Genomic DNA, 18,475 nt, shown 5'->3' on the forward strand with positions numbered 1-18,475 from the left:
GTTTAAAAGTCAATTCTACCAGCAAACATAAGAAAAAAACTCAAAAATTGCATTTGATTACTTTACCTCACATGTGAATAAAATGCAACTTTGCTATTAGTCTTTGAAGTGCAAAGTAAGCCTTTCCGAGCTGGTGTGGTGAAAAACAAATTGTGTATCTCTTCACGACTATCAATCGGTACCTACTACGTAGAATCAAATCCAATATAGCACATATTTTCTACTTATTGCACTCTAAAAGCAGGTAGCCAGGTAATATTTTCCTTTACATATGAACATAGCAAAGTTTCTCGGAAGTTTTTACTAATCGAAGTTGGCTAGGAGTACATATTGTTTATTTGATTTGATTGAAATTGAATTGCTTGATAGTTGATTGAATTATCATCATAGTACCTACTCTTATTTCTGATTTTTAAATTGGTTTCATTGTTACTCAAGACCCAAGGTTCCATTCTGTTCAGTGTATCATTGGGGTTTATTTACTTCTTAGCTTTTAATTCTTGCTTATAATTATACTCAGTTTCTTTAGGTACTTAAATAAAACTAAACAAACAATTTAACATTTTCGGGTAGTTATAACATTTATAAATTGGTTAACCAACCAACTACAAAAACGCCTGGATGTGTCATTGAACGACCTGACTTTAATGGCTCCTCTACACGATGGGCCAGCGCCGGCCACTCCAAGGGACGCATTTATGCGTTAGAGGGAGCAAGTGATATTGCTATCTCATTCTACCGCATGGCTGCGTCTCTTGGAGTGGCCAGCGTTGGCCCATCGTGTAGAGGAGCCATAACCTACATTATTTGATCATTTAATGTTTTCATCTACCCTCAACTGGCTAAGAAGCCATTTGGGGGTAGATTTTGTCTAGGTACTTTTATGTAAATACCTACAGATACAGACTTTTTTTTATAAGTAAGTATTCAAAGTCAGTACCTCGTTCTTACGCAAAGATATGGGGCCGTGGCATAGGATAGAACACTGCCGGTGGCCTCCCAAAGCCTGAAGTTGGAATACGCGGCTTCTTCATTGCCAGGGAACAATATTCCAGAGAGAGCTGCGGATCAGAAACACAATTAAAGTTAGTTATTTGGAATAGCTGCCTAATGTTTTGATAGCATAATCATAAAAAAGATTGTAGTAGACACATCGTGGCTTTGTATCACTAGTACCAGAGATATTATATAACTCCGTATAAGATAAATTTATAAAGTCTAAGAAAAAAACAAGAAAAAGTCATTCTCGAATAGATGGCGCCATACCTTTGGCCTATTTTCGGCTAGATGGCGTTGACGACACCTTTGATATTTAACAATTTTAACACATATAAGTGAAAGAACATGGGTCAGTATGGAACAATAAAAATTAAAAATCATTTATCCGTAAAGATATTTTGATTAATTTATACATTTTCCATTTTATTTTAAGTTTTAATCGTGTGTCGATAGATGGCAGTAAATGTACCGTGACTACAAAATTTACTTTGGCTATAGCCCTCTATTGCCTCTATACTAGCTATTCTCTTTGCTAGTACTTATGCTATGTATAACATTATGCAAAAAAAAAATAGAATATCATAATTCCGCGTAAGACTTAGGTATTCAAATGTGTCAGATAAGTTCTTACCATTGACCTGCACAAGCCACACAGCATCTGCAGTCCCCCATATAGCAGCCAGGAGGTAGAACACCAGCCAGTTCTCAGGGTCCGGACGCCAGAGAATCAGCGCAGTCAGCAGAACGATGTTCAGCAACTAAAGCGTGAACAACAATTTTAAATTACTTAGTAGGTAGGTAAGTACTTCGCAATTATCGCTCTTTTTTTGATGTAAAACCATGTTAAACCTCAAATCATCATCGGCGCACAATGAATCGACGAACTCAAATATTAACTTAGACACAATCTTAGCGAAAAAAGGAATGTGTGGTTAATACACATAGGTCGCCGCAGCGAGGACAATCTGAGAGACAGCCCTACTTGCACCATTCTGGGAGACTTAGCCCCTCTTGCACCATCCCACTAACCTGGGGTTAACCGGTTGAACCATCGGCATCATAACTCCAGGTTTAACCGGTTAACCCGGGTTAGTGGGTTGGTGCAATTGGCCCTTAGACGCATTCCTCATTGGCCAGAAATTGTGCTTGAAGGCTTATGCTGTTAAAGAAAGGAACCTACCAAAGCAGTGACCATAACAGGGTACCGCCCGGTCACCTTGACGACGGCGCCGGCGATGGGCGCCGCAAGCGCATTGAACACGCCGAAGCAGATGATCACGTAGCCGATGTTGCTGATGCCGTATGCGCAGCCGACGAATGCCTGCAATCATTAAGACGAAACAGGAGCTGAGTTTTAAATATTTTAAGTAAATATACCTACCCATCTCGCTAACGGAAGCGGCTCCTAAAACTAGTGCGATAAGGACAAGGCGAAAAATCCTGCGTAAAAATCTCAAAAATCGAGGTTTCGTACTCGACTGTTTCCTCCTCCAAAACTTAACGAATCGTAACCAAATTTGGAAATCTAATTGACTATGAAATTATCTGTGTCGGACCGTTTTGCTTTTTTGGCTAATTGATATCAGTTTTGAATACTACGCTTCTCAATTGCGGTATAGTCAATGAGGCCATTTTGGCCATTTTTGAAGGGCTTAAAAAACAAAAATATCAAAAAAAGCAAAACGGTCCGACACAGATATTGACAATATTAATCTGTGTTGAAAAAATCATTGCTCTAGCATCAAAACCCACGGAGGAAACAGTCGAGTACGTTTGTATGGAGAAATGACCACTCCTGCTGGCTCTTGACGGTTCATTTCGTAAGTAGATTTGAAGTGGAAGTAAATAGGGAGCACCTCGAGCTCTAATGGCTCCTCTACACGATGGGCCTTCATGCTGGCCCACTAAGATGGCCCAGCGTGTAGAGAGGGTAGTGGTGTCGGATGTCTTATGGCGCGGCGGGATGGCGATGGGATGGCTGCGGTGTCGGTTTTTCGTCCGCACATCAAAGGTCAATACGCATGTAGATGTGAGTCTAAGGCCACGTGTAGACGTGGCCTTAGAAATTCAAGCCCACCCGACTTCGACTAAATTAAACGATGGCCAATCGATACCTATAAAATTAACGTGTGTAATTCAAATAGGTATCCTTGCATATTTCCATGTGCCTATCACTATGACATAACCATTGAACAAACGAGTCGTAGGTTAAAAGGTTAATGTTATTAAATTTGCATAATTCGTGCTCGATCTATTATCTTATAAAATAGCAGTAATAAAATTTGCGCTCAGATTGTGTGATCTCTTGAATAAATTTAGATAACATTATGAATCACTGTGACAAATAGACAGTCATGGAACCGTAAAGGTCACTGCGAATCGGAAACTGCCCAGACAATGCTTTACGGATGGGGTTTAAAAATACAGACTTAAAATAGCAGCGTTGGTAGGTACCTACGCTTTTTTGCAAATCAGCCTTTAAAATATTTTTATAGACTTAAGCGCCCAAGATTTTTTTTGTGTATCTTTCGCGGTAGTCCGTCAGTTTACACAGCACGAGTCAATAAGATAAATACAAAAAAATAATAACAACTAAAAATCGATAATGATAATAATAATTAAAAATATCTCTGCGTGCCTCCTATGACAAGAACAAGGGCAGCATCCGCTCGATGTAGGTACCCTTACATTTCATTCAAGTGTCAAAAGAGCCTCTACGTGTTAGCTTAAGTTCCGTGCACGCCTCACCATTGATTCGTGATGGGAAAGACTAAAAATGTAAATAGCTGTTCAAGTTGCTTCAGCAGCATCACTGCAAGGAGCTTAAGCCCAGACTTGCCTTTACCCGATTTTTTTATTAACCTCGTTATAAACTATACTTACCCTACAGACAATGGCGGATTTGACCTAAGGCCAAGTAGGCCCGGGCCTAGAGCGGTAAAAAATATTAGGGGCGGCAGCAAGGCGGCTGTCTATAGATGGGTGCTGAGAAAAGGCGGCTAGTAGTTATTACAAGGCTTGGGGCCTAGGGAGGCCAACACTGCAAATCCGCTACTGCCTACAGAAGAGCTGTAGAGTTAGACCAAGAAAAGTCTGCAGCGATGTTGATAGCCCACACAGGGCAAGTGTTAATTTAAACGTCAAACTTCTATCAAATTTTGACGTATAAATAACATTTGCACTGAGTGGGCTATCAAAATCGCTGCAGACTTTTCTTGGTCTAACTCTATCTACCTGGGTGAAGTCTGCAGCCATGAACGCCTGCTCAGCGCCGATGTATCCGATGACAGGCAGTAAAAGCAGCTGGTAGCGGTGCCGCAGCTGCTTGAGCGTCACCGCCAGAAGCTTTAGTCCAGATTTGCCTTCACACGATCTTTTGGTGCTATACCTGTTAATAAAAACTAAGGGGTAGAATCATTTTGGCCATTAGTTTAAGTTACTGAATAACTTTCTACTTTTTTCTTTCTTTCTTTCTTTCTTTTTTAGGTATATTTCTAGTCAAGATGAAATCTAAGTATTGGGGATTTAAATATAAATAAGGTATTGCTCTAACCTTTTAAGAGAGTCCACGCCAAAAGCGACTAAGATCACGGCGAACGCCATACACGCCAGGTACGCGCCAGATATCACTTGGATCTTTAGAGGCGATGGTGGTTGAAGGTTCGCGTTCCCCTGAAAAAATGCAGAAATCGCTCAAAATACACGAAAATATTAATGACTCGCGCTAGAAGAACGGTCCGGGGTCCGGACCGAGGCGTCTGTGACTTACTGGATCGAGGCTCGGAAGTGTCTGTATATAGAAAATGAAGTATCGGAGTCAGACGCCTCGGCTTCGACCCCGACCGTTCTTGCGTGAGTCCCACAGACCAACCCCTATAGACCGAGCTTATAGGACGACTCGCGGTCACCGCACGTATGGTGTATAGGTCAAATATAAGATTGCTCGCGCGCCACTCCGATCAGTTGCGCCCAAGATTACGACCTGTTAGCAGTGTGCACGAGTCTCAGAAAATAAATCGTAAACTATTGAATTTATTGGGAAATCATGGGATATTGCAGCATAAAATTGTGTGGCAAGTCATCTAAGACTTCTACTTACAAAACAGATGGAATAACATCCCACTGGAAAGTAAAATTCATTATTTCATTGAATAATGTTTCTTGTCCGCGGGGTTCATTTTATACTGGTCACTAAGCAGAGGCGCAGTAATCCGTCCCTTTTCGTCATCTTTAAAATGCAATGTGCTATCCCTTTCCCTTTCGACTAGTGATGTGACGATGATGGTTTCGTCAGTTGCGGAAACTTCGTGCTTCGTCATGCATGCCGTATTGTACCATTTTAGACATAATATGTAGGTAATATGTTTTTAGAATCCTCTAGGCCAGCGGAGCCGCATGTTATAAGATGGACCTGATGATGAAAGACGTGCGAGGGAACTCGGTGTTGGTTTGTAATAGACATATGTTGTATGGGTTTTTTAGAATCCTCTAGGTGAGCAGTTAGGTCTCACGTCACGAGATTGACCTGATGATGAACTTCAAAGAAGTGCGAGGGAACTCGGTGTTGGTTTGTAATAGACATATGTTGTATGGGTTTTTTAGAATCCTCTAGGTGAGCAGTTAGGTCTCATGTCACGAGATTGACCTGATGATGAACTTCAAAGAAGTGCGAGGGAACTCGGTGTTGGTTTGTGATAGACATATGTTGTATGGGTTTTTTAGAATCCTCTAGGTGAGCAGTTAGGTCTCATGTCACGAGATTCACCTGATGATGACCTTCAAAGAAGTGCGAGGGAACTCGGTGTTGGTTTGTGATAGACATATGTTGTATGGGTTTTTTAGAATCCTCTAGGTGAGCAGTTAGGTCTCATGTCACGAGATGGACCTGGTGATGAACTTCAAAGAAGTGCGAGAGAACTCTGAGTTGATTTGTAATAGGCATATGTTACCCAAGTAGCACAGATTAGCTGTATAGCAGCCGCATAATGAAATACGAATACGCTTGAAGCTGGTTAAAAAAGCTGCATATGAGCTGTATAAGCGTCTTTTCAGCTTTTATTACTCTTAAATGGGCACAAATTAAGCAGCCTTAAGTTCACATAGCTACTTAAGAGCGTTGTAGCAGCAATTTAACGGAATTATAAGGGGTAACAGGAGTTATAAGAGGTGTATATTGACTGGGTAAGAGACCACCAGTTACCCTTTATTCAGCTAATATGTCACATGTGCGCCCTAATACCGGGAAAGATTGACGTTGGGCTGAATAAAAGATAATGAATAACATACTTTTACACCTCTGCCTTAAAAAACAGCTATTATTTAGTATAGTGACATTGACGACGAACGCAGAGGTGAACATATTTATACTGAAGCGAAAACGTCAAGCGCAACGACACCATAAGTCATTTTGTTAAAGTGTTTAGTTATACATGATCTTTTATATATTAATGCGAGAAAGATGTTTGGGAATGCAAGTTTATTGACATTATATATATACATTATCTAAGAAAATTTCAGTGCGCCACGAAAATAATCAGTATTTATTTAAATTAATCATATAAATAAGCTATGTATAAAAACTATCTCAGTGGTTTGGACAGAATTATGAGATAAAAAGTTAATAATAAGTTATAGAAAGTACTAAACTAATGATTTAGGTTAAGAACTCATGCACAAAAAAATATTATTACCCTTAAAAGTTGAAAAAGTAATACCAATTTTGTAGGTTATCTACGATAAAATGGCGGTCAATGTTAAAAAGCAACGTGAACCATTAAAATTCTAATATGCAGCATACGACTGATAAAGATACTTAAGTGAACCACTATAAAGTCCAAGTCGTTATTTCAATACACTAGTGAACCTCTAAACAGTTATAAGGCATCTTGTGAACGTTTAAACAGCCGCTATGCAGACAGTCTCAATGGTAGTATATAGGCTGCTTAACGGTAAACATGTTCAGCGCTAAGCCGTATTATGCGCCACATGTGTTCGATTATACGTCTATTGGTTTCATAATAGTTCACTCGTTCTCCCTTATAATAAGTCAGCGAAATAAAAGCTGCTTTAGCGGTAAACATGTTCAGTGGTAAGCTGTATTATGCGCCCCATATGTTCCATTATACGTCTATTGGCTTCATAATAGTTCATTTGTGCTTCCTTAAAAAGTCACAATAATAAAAGCTGCTTAGCGGTAAACATGTTCAGCTATAAGCTGTATTATGCGCCACATGTGTTCCATTTATACGTCTATTGGCTTCATATTAGTTCACTCGTGCTTCCTTACAAGTCAGCGTAATAAAAGCTGCTTAGCGGTAAACATGTTCAGCGATAAGCTGTATTATGCGCCCCACGTGTTCCATTATACGTCTATTGGCTTTATAATAGTTCATTCGTGCTTCCTTAAAAAGTCAGAATAATAAAAGCTGCTTAGCGGTAAACATATTCAGCTATAAGCTGTATTATGCGCCACGTGTGTTCCACTATACGTCTATTGGCTTCATAATAGTTCACTCGTGCTCCCTTAAAAGTCAGCGTAATAAAAGCTGCTTAGCGGTAAACATGTTCAGCGACAAGCTGTATTATGTGCCACATATGTTCCATTATACGTCTATTAGCTTCATAATAGTTCACTTGTGCTCCCTTAATAAGTCAACGTAATAAAAGTCCACAATTACCTCCTTATACAGCACATAGCGTAATTTTATCCACTAAACAGACCTTATAACGGTTAAAGCATTTGATAACCCTTAAAGCTGTATAGGGTCGTAGCAAATACACCTTTATATCACTCTTTGCGTATTAATGGTAGTTTTCAGAGCGGTAATGCAGCTTTTAATCAGCCCTAAGCTATATAAATATCACTGAGATCTATTATACAGCTGTAGGACCACGATAGTGCTGTTATAAGTGTCTTAATACGCGCAGAGCGTTAGATAGAACTAAAAGTGATTAGTTATAGAGCTATCTGTGCTACTTGGGTATTGGTCCATTTGAATATGTTTTCAATACAATCTTCTATGACCTTAATAAAAGGGACAAAAAAAAAATTATGATATTTTGGCGACACTTTTTTTCTCGTATCGAAAGAGATTGCGATTCTGAGTGGAAATAATATAAAATTTCTAAACTTTAAAATTCAAGTTCTTGGTACTTTAAACAGAAATGCCCTAATATGTTAAGTAAAATTTTCAGGTACTTTGTTAAATTACTTAATGAAATATTAAATTATTCAATATAATTATTAAGTAAGTTTACTCTAAGTATACTAAATTGGTAACAATTTTACCACAATAAATTTCGGTATCACTAGTACATACCCACTAACTGTAATGAACATGTCCCATCCCTACGCTTACACGTATCAGCGCGCCATGTTTGAAACGACCAATCGCAACGCCGTGAGCACCCCTCCCGCACCTCACAGTTTGGTGATTTGCGTCGGGAACAAAATGGCCAATATTAGGTTTCTAGAGGCGGTGTTCTGTGGTGAGTCCTTATTTACTGATGGATGTTAATCGAATTAGATGCATAAATGTGCTCTAAAATACAAATAGCAAACAACGGGACAGCCCATGGTAACTCTGCTCCTCTTCTTCTTCCTCGCGTTATCCCGGCATTTTGCCACGGCTCATGGGAGCCTGGGGTCCGCTTGAAACTTATCCCAAGAATTGACGTAGGCACTAGTTTTTACGAAAGCGACTGCCATCTGACCCTCCAACCCATAGAGGGGAAACTATGCCTTATTGGGATTAGTCCGGTTTCCTCACGATGTTTTCCTTCACCGAAAAACGACTGGTAAAATCAAATGATATTTCGTACATAAGTTCCTAAAAACTTATTGGTCATTGGTGGTTGGTTAGATGGTGGATGGCCGGAGTTTGAACCCACGACCTCCGGATTGCAAGTTACACGCTCTTTACCTATTAATAATTATTTTTTACCTATAGTTTTATTTTAATAACTCTACTGTAGCTGGTAGCTGCGCCCAACTACGCTCCCTACAGGTGTTCACGGAAGACCAGCGTCAGGTACTACTCCAGTAGGACCCGGAATTATGCTGAGTGTTCACCTTTTTCAGTTTATAGTTACAGTGTACAAGTTAGTTATAAGTGTTTTATTTCCCTTTCTTTCTGTATATGTATTGTATAACTGTGTACTTATACTGAATTAAATGGTATTCTATTCTATTCTACTGCTAGGCCACCAGCGCTTATGGTAGCTCTGCTCCATTGTAAGTATATTTGGTAGGTTGCCTATAAGTAGCATGTTTGCATGGCAGCTGCTTTACCCACCAATTTCAGTACCTTAATTTAGGTACTCACATGCGCCTCACTGCCGCTACAGAAGTTGACTCCACAGGTAGAACCGAAGTCGACTTTGGTTGAAGTGATGTTGCTGACCAACGCTGCCGCAGTCGGCGCTATTGTTTCATTGGTGTATGAAACCACCTCACCAAGCGATGATGACAAAACTGTTGAAAAACGAAAGTATAAAATGGATCAAAACTTAAGAAGCGTCCCTTATAATATATGTGAAAATACCATGTCAGAAAAACACGATTTAAGTATCACTTTTCTACACAATTCACAAGTCAACCATATAGACGACTGACACAATATATGTATACTATCTTAAAATGGGGTGAGATTGGACAAATCCGAAATTCAAACCTCAATAAAAGTTTATTTTTATATGTGGTACTTTGATTTATATATGTACTTGAAAATTAAGTGTTCCGGTAGTATTAGTTTTTCAATGATAATCTGTCGTTTCATTTCATAGATTCAACGATAAACACAAAATAGTATGAATCCCAGCTCCCCCGTAGTAGGGGTTGGGGAGGATAGGAATTGAGTGAGATGGGACAATTGCTAGAATTGACACACTATTACAATAATAGCTTGACTTCTCAAGATAATATAGTATTTATGTAGCAATGTGATAACTCTGGTCTAAAAATACCATCTCATCCTTATACCATCCCTCCTCACCCCATTCATAACCCAACTGCCCTCGTAATCCCTACTCACCCCATTTTACGGTATCTTGGATATCTGCATTTAATTTAATTTTGCTCGCTAATTCAGTTAGCAAAACAAAATCTACGTAGGTATTTATAGAACACGATATATTTAATTTACAAGTACCTAGTCCAACTTTATCTTAAAACGACCAAGGTCGAGACTGTCGTGAATGAAACAATACCACACTTTCTCAGAAGCATTTCCGTGAAGGCAGTTATCCGCCGCGACAAAAAAGGTAGGTAGGTAGGTATACCTTAAAGTTCTTAAAACAAATAACTTTTCAAGTTACAAGATACCTAATATTTGACAATTTTATTGATATTAATAGATTAATAGCCTAATTGCTGCCTACGAAGCAGGAGGTCCCGGGTTCAAATCAGATGTCCCCTAAACATTATAACAAAAATAACAAAGTAGATATATATTAGCAAGTTATCAATGGTCATAAAAATATATAGGTACCTAATTAACTGGACGTGATTAAATTGACCTCAAGCTTACTTAAGCTCCCATTGTACTTAACTAGCAAAAAATATTATAAAAAAATAAGAACATGTTCTAAGGCAGGCCTGTTAACCTGTTAACTGGTACCTATAGGTAAGAACTACTTGGCAGAGACGAGCGAATAATAAGAACTATAGCAAACATAAGTTGTAGAAGGCACAATAAAGAAGATGTTTTGGCCTCTTGACCGGCAAGAAAAATCAGGGCCTGATTAGTGAAAAATATAGGTATTAATAAGTAAATACCACAATACCTACATGATCATGCCACCTAAAACAACAACGAGGAAAGCGGCTATGTATAGTGTGTAAGGGGATTTACAGTCTATACTATAGTTTTATATTATTTGTCTATAAGTAAACAATGTTAACTGCTGGACTATAAAACTTAACCGCAATCGGAATGGCGCTATTCAATGGAATAGTTAAATAATGATTCATTAATGTTAACTGGTTTAATAACACCAATGAATGTACATTAATGTAATGTAATTACCCAAGTAAAAACTATAGCTTGCCAATTTGAGAGTCATCGACACCAATCTCTGTCGGAAGGTCGAGGCCAATCACGTAATCGTGGTCGCGTGGTTGCCTTCCAGAATCGGGAATGAATATACGTAGGTATTATCTTGTAGATTGGGAAGAGGGAGGGGAGAGTGGGGGGAAATATTACAGATTTGTCACCCCCTCACAAAAAAGTAGAAATATAAAAAAACTGACTTTTCTGTCTTACCGCGCGTGGCAATATGTGTATTTTCTTATGTATTAGCAATCGATTCGAGTTCCAGTATCGTATCGTACATCGTACACAATGGCAGAACTAAAATCGAATCTAAATAATAAGCATATAATAGCCATGAATTATATAATTTAAACGGTATTTTTTCCTTCATTTCCTATTAGGAAATGCGTAATAATTTTTGTAATAACTCTGCTGTTAAATTTTACCTACATTGGTCGCACGTTGCTTTTATTTATACAACAAAAAATTGTTCACACGGTTCACACCAACCTCAGTAAATTCATAAATTGTGATAGATGGCACCGACATCGGGTGGTCTTAGGGTTTATGGCGTTACCCCCGAATGCTATAGATGCCCGTTCGATTCTGTCTGAAAAGCACTGACAAGCCTGGTGACTTTTCTGCAGCCAACCAGTTTGAATTTAGAATTTACTGCGCCAGAATAAGCTGTTCGCGGTACGGAAAACGGTGAAAAATATAGATAATACTCCTAAAAATACGTGTGATACCTCATTAGATTCGTAATGATGTCTAGAAAAATGTATTCGAAGCGTGTATTAGCACACAAAAAATTACAAAAGTTATTAACAAAAAAGGGAGAAAAAAGTAGATTAGTCTTATTTCCCAAATATCTCAAAAAGTATTATTAATACTTAAGAAACCAAAATTAATATTATAAAAGAGGAGGATATTTCCAATCAAACATTCTATACTTGCATAACAGTATCTCCATTATTTATACTTCTTTTTCAACGCTGCACACAGCCCTCCGCGCCTCAAAATAGGGAAACGCGCGCGGCGTGAAAAAGCGTTACGTTAAATATAATTTTAAAATTTTTAAAGGTAATAAATATTCATTGAAAAATTTAAAAAAAATATGGTGTATTTAAAATATGTCAACAAATGTAATACCTGTAGAAATTTATCTTAAAGTTATTTTTTCAACTAGTTAGGCAATTGTTAATGAACAAAATTTTCTCGACATTCCTTCTTCATTGAAAACGAAAAAAAAAAGTATAAATAACTATTGTAAAATTTTGTCGCTTTCTAGAGCCCTTCTCATATACATGCTTAATAAGATCACGTTATAAAATTTCTGAAAAAATTAATAGTTTGGTTATAATATTGTTTTATATTTTACAATTTTACCTTGATTTTTCGTTCTACGTCAATTTTCTATGTTATTCTAAAACTTATTTTAAGCAAAAATACTAAAAACAATTGCATACAATGAGAATGGCTGTTACGCGTGGTGAGGCAGTAAGGTGGTGGTACTAGTCCTCGACATGCTAATGCCCAGTAGATGACACCCTGCTGTTACCTGTATTGACAATGACTTAAGTTTCAAGATAACATGTACTGGGACCGCATCGAGCACCAGTACCACCACCTTATTAGTTTATATCTTACTGGCTGAAGAGATGAGATTTCCCCAGATCTGCGCCATCTGGTAGAACATGAAGAAGAGCCCGAAGAACCGCACCACCAGCACGTCAGCTGGGACTCCCGACAGCCGTGCATAGGGCTCAGCTACCTGGACAGCAGAATGCATATTTCCATAAGCTTAATGTGGAGTCTGTCCCCATCTAACTAAAGTCAAAGTAATATCAATTTGGAAACGTAAACAGTTGTCAAGGTCAAGTAAATTATTTTATGCCATTTTGTAAACTGAACACATACATGCTTGGCATGGCTTTAACTAAGTTTTTTACCTAGGTCACACCAGACGATAAAAGACGAAAGGCCCGAATCCCATCATCATGCCAGCTGGTACCAGCGTGTAGAGCCGCATCCGCAGGTAGAACTATGCTGATCTAAAGTATGTCCTCAAGGAAGGATGACAAGCTGTACTTACCACCGGCGAGTAAGTGCACTTGGCTCACCATAGCGGCCCACCGCCGAAGCCGACCATAATGACAGCTGGTACTAGGGAATACAGACGGGGGTAGAACTACGCCGCTCAATAGCATGTCCACTTGGAAATTTAGCTGCACTCACCACAGACAAGTAGGTGGCCGCCGAAGTCAACCATAATGACAGTTGGTACCAGGGTGTACAGACGGGGGTAGAACTGCACCTCTCAATAGCATGTCCACTTGGAAATTTAGCTGCACTCACCACAGACAAGTAGGTGCATTTGGCACACCATAGCGGCCCACCGCCGAAATCAACCATAATGACAGCTGGTACTAGGTATACAGACGGGGGTAGAACTGCGCCGCTCAATAACATGTCCACTTGGAAATTTAGCTGCACTCACCACAGACAAGTAAGTGCACTTGGCTCACCATAGCGGCCCACCGCCGAAATCAACCATAATGACAGCTGGTACTAGGTATACAGACGGGGGTAGAACTGCGCCGCTCAATAACATGTCCACTTGGAAATTTAGCTGCACTCACCACAGACAAGTAGGTGCATTTGGCACACCATAGCGGCCCGCCGCCGAAACCGACCATCATGCCAGCTGGTACCAGCGTGTAGAGCCGTGGGTAGAACTGCGCCGCTCAATAGCATGTGCACATTGAAATTTAGCTGCACTCACCACAGACAAGTAGGTGCATTTAGCACACCATAGCGGCCCGCCGCCGAAACCGACCATCATGCCAGCTGGTACCAGCGTGTAGAGCCGTGGGTAGAACTGCGCCGCTCAATAGCATGTGCACATTGAAATTTAGCTGCACTCACCACAGACAAGTAGGTGCATTTGGCACACCATAGCGGCCCACCGCCGAAATCAACCATAATGACAGCTGGTACTAGGGTTTACAGACGGGGGTAGAACTGCGCCGCTCAATAGCATGTCCACATTGAAATTTAGCTGCACTCACCACAGACAAGTAGGTGCATTTGGCACACCATAGCGGCCCACCGCCGAAACCAACCATAATGACAGCTGGTACTAGGGTATACAGACGGGGGTAGAACTGCGCCGCTCAATAACATGTCCACATTGAAATTTAGCTGCACTCACCACAGACAAGTAGGTGCATTTGGCACACCATAGCGGCCCACCGCCGAAACCGACCATCATGCCAGCTGGCACCAGCGTGTAGAGCCGGGGGTAGAACTGCGCCGCTATGAACGGCATGTATGCCAAGAAGGATAGGGTCACTGTCCACTTGCAGCCCAGCCATCTGAAGAGGAATAATTTTGCAAATAAATAATATGCCCATCTGTCATCTGTTAGGTCCTAACAGATGACAGATGGGCATATTATTTATTCAATAAATAATTAGTTAGGAGATTCATTGATCCGGTTCGAAGGACCAATATTTGAAATTTACACAAGGCTATTATTGTTTTGGTAGCGGAATTACTAATCGTAACCGATACCGACTTAGATACCTAAAATACAAAGGTTATTTTTACGGATTGCTCTTCAAATAAACTAAAAACACAAAATACTCTTACTTAGAATTTACCCGGAAAAACCATAAGTACCTATTTACGTTACGAGTAGGTATTTAAAATAAAGTAGGTAATCCTATCAACATGTAAATTGTATAGCTATTCATTTCATTCAACCACTTGGTAATCAACAATTTAATTAACATCCTCCCATGTGTGCCTATCCAATGGCTGTAATACAAGACGTTGCTCCAAAATGACAGTAATTTCATACAAACCTACACTAATGATAGGCGCAGTATAAAATTCATTTCGGTCGTTAAGAATTTGATAAGGGCTTAATGTGACATCATACAATATTCTAGCACCAAAGGTACTAATAGAATTACAAAGCGTCAGGTATAAAAGGCACGAGAATCCCATAGTTATTCCTTTATTTTTCGGATGCTATTGTTGATACCATTCCTGAACCTTACTGCTGTGATAATTTCTACCAAAAGAAAGTATAAAGGCCAGCGTAAACCGGCGGAGCGCAGCGCAGACCACCGAGGAGGATTTACGCCACGCAGCGCACACCGGCGAGGTAAAATCCCCCGCGATGGGAGCACTTCGGCGCAGGCCGGGGGATGCCGCGGCATGCCACCGCGTGTACTCTATCACAAGGGATTAGTGACTAGTGCGCACGAGCTCTCCCCCGTCGTCACGGCGCGGCGCTACTCCGGCGCACTCGGGAGGCCTCGGCGCATGCCAGGGGATGCCGCGGCATGCCGGCGCCTACCGCCGCGGTATCCTCTAGCGTGCTCCTCGATGCCGCGGAGTAACAATCCTCCGTGATGCTCCGAGGTCGGTCTCAGAGCATTTAAATTTATACCTGAAGGTAATTGAAATAGGGAAGAAAATACGTTGATAATTTTAAAGTGATCTGCGCTGCTATCAGCCGGTTTGAGGAGGCCTTTAATGTTGCTCTTTAATATATGCTAGGAACTGATTGTTACCAGCACTTCCCGTATAATCTACACTTTTAAACCTTGCGTGATAGTCAAAACTGCAGTTACCGTAACAATTGTCGGCCTGTATCGGCCTTGCGATCTTAGATACGGATAGAATGTACGAAATATAGACTTAGCCTTGCTAGTATGTTTTAATTAACTTTAAACGTGTCCAATTATGATTCCATAACAGTACAGCTTGTCAATGGCAATTGATTATATTCTGAAATGTGTGCCAGTCTTTGACATTAATAGACTGTTGACTGCAAAAAAATTTAATAAGATTTTCTTATGTCTAAATGATCTACCGGTTGTGGCATGTTGTTTTTGTTGTCCTATGGTACCCCATTGGTACAGAGAGCCTTGGGGAGGGTTTTGGCATACTTAAAGTTTATCCTGCTTAGGAATAATTGTCTTATTTGTATGTAAGTAATTTGAATTAAGTAAATTAATGCAATCAAGTTTTTTTAATCGTTGATAAATTGCGTAAATTGAAATATTAATAAAATGGAATCTCAGCATAACCACTCGTACTATATTCGACAATAACAGCGAAAAAATATATAGCAGCCCGGGTAAATGTTCCAGTGCCGGCATTACTTTCCACGGAGCTCTGCAAATTCGCGGCACCATGAAAGCGAACCCCAGCATGAAGCTTTGTGATTGAACAATCCTCACTTGACCGTAACCGTAATTAAAGGATCTCACCTGATAACCACAGCAGGCAGCAGTATATTCGACAATATCAGCGAGAAATATATCGCAGCCAGGGTAAACGCTCCCGCGCCGGCGTCACTGTTCACGGAGCTCTGCAAATTCGCCGCGCCATGAAACGCGGTGAACTGAACCATGAACGCGAACCCCAGCACAAAGATGTTGCGGTTGATGCGCCATTTTTCGTTCACGCCGAACACCACGTCGTTCGGCATTTTGGCCTGGAAAATAGGGGTTAGTCAGTTGATTTCTGTCACCAAATTTTATCTAAGTTATTTCTTTGTATCTAGAGCAGATGACTCTTCTTCTTCCTCGCGTTATCTCGGCATTTCGCCACGGCTCATGAGAGCCTGGGGTCCGCTTGACAACTAATCCCATGATTTGACGTAGGCACTAGTTTTCACGAAAGCGACTGCCATGTGACCTTCCAACCCAGAGGGTAAACTAGGCCTTATTGGGATTAGTCCGGTTTCCTCACGATGTTTTCCTTCACCGAAAAATCCTAGAGCAGATGACTATCATTTTTTTTAACTATCATCTCTAGGTTCTAACGATGGGGATCGGACTACAATTAAGAGTCAAATATTTTATATGAATAAATAAAGTATACAGAAAATAAAAAATAGTGGTCACATTCTAAAAATAGGAAATAAAGAGTGTTCTAAAAATACTACATCCAACCGTGACAATTTACAACAGCGGTCGGCAACAAGCGGCCCGCGAGCCTCCCTGGCTATTTTGTATGTAATATTGACAAACAACAATGTCTGATAAAGTCATTAATATTAACAAAGTGCGGCCCGCATCAATTTCGGTAACTACTATTTGGCCCTTGGCTAAAAGGTTGCCGACCGCTGATTTACTCGAGTGTATCACCGTCGCTAATTGGTAATTTTCTGTTTTCGGTTTCCTACCTATTGTATACATACTTACCTAGTTATAAATATAAGGTAGGTATATCTAAACGTAGTCTCCTTGTTGCCGCCTTCGCGTCGCCTTGCTGGTGGAAATGTACCTTAATAAAGACGTTTACATACTTTAATCTGCCTACACTTGGGGAATTCCTACCATCAACCGTCAGCGTGTCTTGGAAAACTTCTTACCTACGATTTTTAGACTTAACTGGAAGACAGTGTACAATTAGAAAATAGGCAATATGGGTGAAGTTTAGTTGTAAAGTAACCGTACTAGTGCTCGACATGCTAATGCCCAATAGATGACACCTTGCCCAATAGATGACAATCATCGACTTTATAACGTGATTGACCAGGTTTAATATTTACTATGTCAGTATCTCTCAAGTTTTGTTATTATAAATGAAGCCATTAAACTTACAAATAACTTAAATGTCAGTTGTTTTAAGGTTGTTGGTTTAAGGTTTACTGCCGTATTCGAACTTTAAGATATTCACAAGAGACGACACGTACTAGATCCATTCTAGATACGTTATAGTTTAGATATCAAACTAGTTTTCTTTTGCAGCACAATTCGGGCAACCAATGTCACTTTTACGTTAGTAATACAGTCATTATATGTTTTCAGACAAACAAATTAATATAGTTTTCAAACCTGTGTGACGTGATACGTCTAGGTGTACTGTTTAAAATGCACCACTCTCCCCCCCCCCTCCACCTGACGCTCGACCCCCCCCCCCACCTTGAAATGTGTCCCCGTTGGTAGTTTTTTGGCATTCTCACGAAAACTATAATAGATATCAAAAAAGTGTCAAGGACAGAATTAATCCTCATTAAATTTAGAACAAAAATGGTCTTATGTGTTTTATTATAAGTTGGACGGTATTCAAGCTATAAGTACTTATATAACCTTAAAATAACAAAATAACCATACTAGTATGACGAAATGCAGAATATCTTCAAAACGGCTAGACCGATTTTAATAAAATATACCTAAAAAATCACTGCAGTGAAGCCAGCTATCAAACAAAAGAAACTACATCAAAATCGGTTCATCCGTTTCGGCGTTACGAAGTCACAGGTAAACACAGAAATACAATTTTTTTTCAACTGCACCCAATAATTTTGTAAACCGATTAATTTTGATCAATTATTTTAATGGGATCATGTCCCTTGAAGTTTTAGCTTTACGAAAAGTTAAAAAACATGGAAAACGCCCCAGTATTTTTCAAATTAT

General features: G+C 39.8%; 1 protein-coding gene across 1 annotated transcript in view; it reads right to left on the reverse strand.

Moving 5' to 3' along the window:
* LOC134670117 (UNC93-like protein) overlaps window positions 1-18,475 on the reverse strand; it is a 34,824-nt gene that overhangs the window by 2,848 nt on the left and 13,501 nt on the right. Inside the window, exons 2-10 of the mRNA XM_063527805.1 lie at window positions 16,319-16,545; window positions 14,245-14,407; window positions 12,681-12,804; window positions 9,324-9,472; window positions 4,553-4,671; window positions 4,234-4,387; window positions 2,180-2,320; window positions 1,631-1,757; window positions 941-1,061 (exon numbers count right to left, since the gene is read on the reverse strand). Of these exons, the coding sequence (XP_063383875.1) occupies window positions 941-1,061; window positions 1,631-1,757; window positions 2,180-2,320; window positions 4,234-4,387; window positions 4,553-4,671; window positions 9,324-9,472; window positions 12,681-12,804; window positions 14,245-14,407; window positions 16,319-16,539 (1,319 nt within the window). The 5' untranslated portion in view covers window positions 16,540-16,545. The remainder of the gene's footprint in view (window positions 1-940; window positions 1,062-1,630; window positions 1,758-2,179; window positions 2,321-4,233; window positions 4,388-4,552; window positions 4,672-9,323; window positions 9,473-12,680; window positions 12,805-14,244; window positions 14,408-16,318; window positions 16,546-18,475) is intronic.

This window comes from Cydia fagiglandana, chromosome 13, assembly GCF_963556715.1.
Source record: "Cydia fagiglandana chromosome 13, ilCydFagi1.1, whole genome shotgun sequence".
NCBI lineage: Eukaryota > Metazoa > Arthropoda > Insecta > Lepidoptera > Tortricidae > Cydia > Cydia fagiglandana.